Source organism: Otolemur garnettii, unplaced genomic scaffold (assembly GCF_000181295.1).
Source record: "Otolemur garnettii isolate 467f Iridium unplaced genomic scaffold, OtoGar3 scaffold00184, whole genome shotgun sequence".
In the NCBI taxonomy this organism is placed as follows: domain Eukaryota; kingdom Metazoa; phylum Chordata; class Mammalia; order Primates; family Galagidae; genus Otolemur; species Otolemur garnettii.
In genome coordinates, this window is record NW_003852579.1 from 8,005 (window position 1) to 12,680 (window position 4,676).

General features: G+C 52.5%; 1 protein-coding gene and 1 long non-coding RNA gene across 2 annotated transcripts; both read right to left on the bottom strand.

Annotated features, from left to right (window-relative positions):
- Positions 1-200: 200 nt before the first annotated feature.
- On the bottom strand, positions 201-1,020 carry LOC111721750 (transmembrane protein 39B-like). Its single transcript, XM_023507460.1, has 3 exons — positions 903-1,020; positions 703-786; positions 201-385 (listed from the first exon to the last, which is right to left on the bottom strand). The coding sequence occupies exons 1-3, from the start codon at positions 906-908 to the stop codon at positions 227-229; spliced, it is 249 nt and encodes an 82-aa protein (XP_023363228.1). The 5' UTR covers positions 909-1,020; the 3' UTR covers positions 201-226.
- Positions 1,021-1,386: 366 nt separating this feature from the next.
- Positions 1,387-4,676, bottom strand: LOC100948776. The gene is made up of 3 exons (XR_002770800.1): positions 4,523-4,676; positions 2,451-2,577; positions 1,387-1,612 (listed from the first exon to the last, which is right to left on the bottom strand). It is a non-coding gene; the product is annotated as an uncharacterized LOC100948776 (long non-coding RNA).

The following is a 4,676-nucleotide window of genomic DNA, read 5'->3' on the forward strand; positions in this document are numbered from 1 at the left end:
CTCTGACCTCCACCTCAGTGGGAGCTTGGGTAAATTATGCTGCCTCAGTTTCTACTGCAAAAGAGGGCTAACCATCCTGATCTCAGGGGGATGGTGTCAGACCATGTGGGAGAATACTGACCTGACTGCTTCTAGTCTTTTATATACACAGGCCAGTGACCCAGCCACACTCAGGGCAGAGGTCAGGATCCAGGTGCTAGGCAATGCAGGGTGAGGTAAAGGGTACTCACGGATAGCAGAGGAACAGGAGGTTCAGGAAGGAGTAGGTCCTGAAGAGGTGGATGAGGGATCGGCATAGGCTCCAGCCTGTTGCCGTGAGAACGGTGAATCGGGTGAGGAACAGCAGGATGGATCGAAAGAGGGAGACCTTCCCCCTCTGAGAAGCCTGGGTCAGGGCGAGATAGGATGGGGTGGGGCCTTGGATGGAGGCCACAGGGGTTGTGCCCAAATCCCACCCAGCATGGCCTATGATCCCACCCAGGGAAAGGTAGCACAGCAGGCTGGGCAGAACCTGGCAAGGTGACTCCTTTCTGATGCCCAGGAAACTCCAAAGTCGATGGGATGTGATTAATGTTCTTCAACTGAGTCCAAAGGGAGCCCCAAGGATATATCTCAGGGTTGAGGGGCTGGGCATGGCTCCCCAGCACCCCCAGGGAAAAAGGGAGCCCCAAAGTCTCTGGCCAGCCTCTATGACCCAATCACCTCCTTCACGATGGACCCAATGAAGCGGCGGCCCAGAACAATGGTGGTCACCATCAGCAAGTTGAAGTCGATCAGGTGGAAGTTCTGTCAGGGGGCAGAGGCCTGGGGGTCACGTGGGCCCCTTGCCCATACTCAGGCTTTTCTCATACCCACCTCCCCCTGCCCAGTCCTTTCCACAGAGACTGTCCCCATTCTCTGACCTTCATCTGCCTCCAGCTGAGTCAGGCCAGGAATTACCTAGAGGAGTAGAACAGAACCCAGAGAAGGGAAGTGGGACAGTCCCTGGGGATAAGAGAGTGGTGTGTGAGCCCTCCTGCTCTGATCACCCATGCCCCTGCCCCTGTACCTATTCTCCTACCCCTTGAAACAGTCATGTATACCTGTGGTTCATCTCCCCTACAGGGAGATGCCATGAGCTGAGCTCCTTAGGCAAAATCTGTGTTAGATTCATCTCTGCAACCCTTCAATCTCCAGTGTAGTACTAAGCACATTAGGAGCATTCAGAAATCATCGGTTTCCTGTTCCTTCTACACCTTCCATGCTCAGCACAGGGCCAAGTACACAGTGGTTGGTAAGACTATGCTAAACTGAAACCAAATGTTTCTATCAATCTCTGTCTCTCTGTCTCTCTCTCTCTCTCACACACACACACACACACACACACAGAGCTAGCCCTGGCCAGGCACCTACCAGGGAGGTGTGGGAGGGTGGGTGGGAAGGTGGATACCACCACACTGTCTTGTAGATGTTGATATAGTGAACGAAGAGGGCTATTAGCTGGCAAAAGAAGAGCTGCAACTCAAACAGAATGCTGGCCTGGACTGGCAGCTCAGGGATCTTGCAATGCTGTAGAGGCACGACAGTCTGGGTGGCCAGAGGGGGGCTGGACAGCCCTGTCCCAGAACTGCTCCTGGGGATAGGGAGGGAACAACATCAGGAGCTGACCTGAGATTCCTACCAGGAAGGGCTTCTGAGGCCCAGGATCGTGGGATGAGATCAGAAAGCAGCTCATGGCAAGGATGAAGTCCTCCTAATCCTGCTTGTCAGACAAACGAGCAAAGTCTTTTCCTATCCCTAATCTTATTTAAGTCTGCCAACACCCCTTAGGAGGGAAAGAATTATTATATTCATTTTACACATGAGGAAAAGGAAGCCCAGAAAGGGGAAGCAACTTGTCCAAGCCAACAGCAAAGACAGAACAGAACTGTAGTTGGAATCTAGGCCTTTGGGCTTATTCTACCATGTCCTACTGCATGTCCAAGTGACTACCTTTGACTGAACTCTCTCTGGGTTATTTATTTATTTATTTTTGAGACAGAGCCTCAAGCTGTCCCCCTGGGTAGAGTGCCATGGCTTCACAGCTCACAGCAACCTCCAACTCCTGGGCTTAAGTAAGTCTCCAGCCTCCGCCTTCCAAGTAGCTGGGACCACAGGCACCCGCCACAACGCTGGGCTATTTTTTGGTTGCAGCCATCATTATTGTTTGGCGGGCCTGGGCTGGATTCGAACCCACCACCTTAAGCGTATGTGGCTGGCACCTTAGCCACTTGAGCCACAGGCACTAAGCCTGGGTTATTCATTTATTTACTCATTCATTCATTCATTCTTTCCCTTTGGGTCTTTAAGGCAGTTTGCTTCCCTCTAAGCTTCTTACTTCCTTCTATGCCACATCCTAGAACCCAGTCGGGGAGAACTTTGTCCATACTGCCCACACAGTGAGGGGTGAGAGAGACAGAGAGGTAGTTTACCTGGTTCGGGAACGGACACTGGTCACTGATGCACTGGAAGTGTGGCCCCCACCAGCGCCCCCTGAGGATCCTGGCTCACAGAGTGGATTTCGACAGTAAGATGTCCTGTTGGGACCTCTTCGTCCTCCTGTGTGGCTCAATGTAAAATATATCCTCAAGCCAGGGGGCATATATCAAGGATAATAGCAATGATACAGGCTACCAGTTACCAGGTATCCCATTTTATCATTTAATTCTCACTACACCCCTGCCTACCTCTTCAACCTCCTCTACTACCATTTTCTGCCTCACTCCCCCCACGCAATGCTCTAGATATCTGGGCCTTTTTCTCCTCAGCAAGACAAGCTTCTGCCATCTCTTGCATTTGCTGTATTCTCTGTCTGGAGAGCTCTTCTCTGACCGCCATTTGTGAAGTAGCTGTCCCCATAACCCTGTCTTATTTCTATTTATTTTTCACAACAATTCACTCTCTGACATTATCTCATTCATTTATTAACATGCTTATTGTCTGGCTTACCTACTAGAAGGTCAGTGAGGTCAGTAACCTTATCTATCTTTTTCACTGCTGTATCCCCTACTCCTACCACAGAAAGTACGTGTGTATGTGTGTATAAAGCAAGTATATATATTTTTTGGGGGGACAGAGTCTTTTCACTGTGGGTAGAGTGTCATGGTGTCACAGCACATAGCAACCTCAAACTCTTGGGCTTAAGAAATTCCCTTGCCTCAGCCTCCCAAGTAGCTGGGACTACAGGCACCCACCACAATGCCCAGCTATTTTTGTTGTTGTTGTCGTTGTTTAGCAGGTTGGGGCTGGGTTTGAACCCGCCTGCCTTGTATGTGGCTGGTGCCCTACCTACTGAGCACAGGTGCTGAGCCCAAAAGCAAGTATATTTTGATGAGTGACTGAGCCCAGCAAGAGCAAGGTAGATTTTTCACAAATTAGGAAACTGAGCTTACATTGTGTCACAGACAGTACTGGGGCTGGGTCTTGTGCGCTTACACACTGGGGCCCATTTAGATATAAGTTTCTGGAGACTTATAATTTTGCATACCACTGAGGCAGCTTTTTCCACCAGGACCCCAAGATTCAGTTCAATGAGCATCTTGGTGTCTCATCGGCAGGACCTGAGGCCTGAGCACAGGATATATGGCTTAGAGAATGCTGTGGTTCTGGATCCATAAGCTGTCTCCCTAGCCTGAGCAGTCTAGTCCAAGATCCTATGTACCACCTTGCACAAAAGTCCTGCACAAAACTCCTAAGCACCTAACCAAAGTAACAATCTGTTCAGACCTCCTCCCAGCAACCCAGAAGCCTCCACTCAGCATACACCCCAGGCCCTAGCACCTCAGCTTAGAAGCATTTCCCACACATTTCCACAAAGTACCTGTCCAGACTGCCCCACACCAAGGGCTTTGTCCTCACCAAGCCCCCAGACCAGAAGCTCTCTTCATACACTATTATACTCGGCTTAGGAAAACCCCACACAAACACCCTCAGTCCGGAAGCTCTGCCCACATCCACTCTCCTCTCTTTAGACTCTAAGCACCCACATAAAGCCCCTCCGCCCAGAAGCCCCGCCCACACACAACTGTCAGCTCAGAAACTCCGCCCACAAGCCAAAGAAAACCCTCTGCCCTGAAGCCCCCACTCCAGAACAGGATTCCTCAGTCTGCAAAGTCTCCCCGCTCCCCTGCCTCCAGTATAAGCCCCTCCAGCCCAAAAAGCTTGCCCCCGCACAAGTGCCTCCGAAGCTCAGCCCTTAGCATGAGGGCAACGCCCACCAGTAAGTTCCGCCCCCATTTCTAGTCCCAAAGAGCAGGTCCTCACCAAAGCCCAAGCCCCTGCAGGCCTTCATTTTAGAAGCTCCGCCCACCACCCAATGTCACGCCCCCACAACAGAGGCCCCACCCCGCAAAAAGACAGGAGGGGGCGGGGTCCCGTCAGTGCCTGCATCCCCTCCCCCTCCGCTCGCTGGGATCTTGTCCGCGTGGGACGGCAATTAGCGGCTTGGCCCTCCTAACCCCCGCACCCGCTCGTTCCCAGGCCGAGCCTGACCCGTTCTGCTCACCCATCTCCTCCCCCCCGGCGCTCTCCGCTTCGCCGCCGCAGCTCCTGCGGGCAATATGTCGGAGGCGACGGCGGCCGGGAGAGGACTAACCGCCGCAGCCCTGTCCCCGGGTATCAACCGCGCGCTCCCGCCTCGCCGCTAAATTTGCATACAA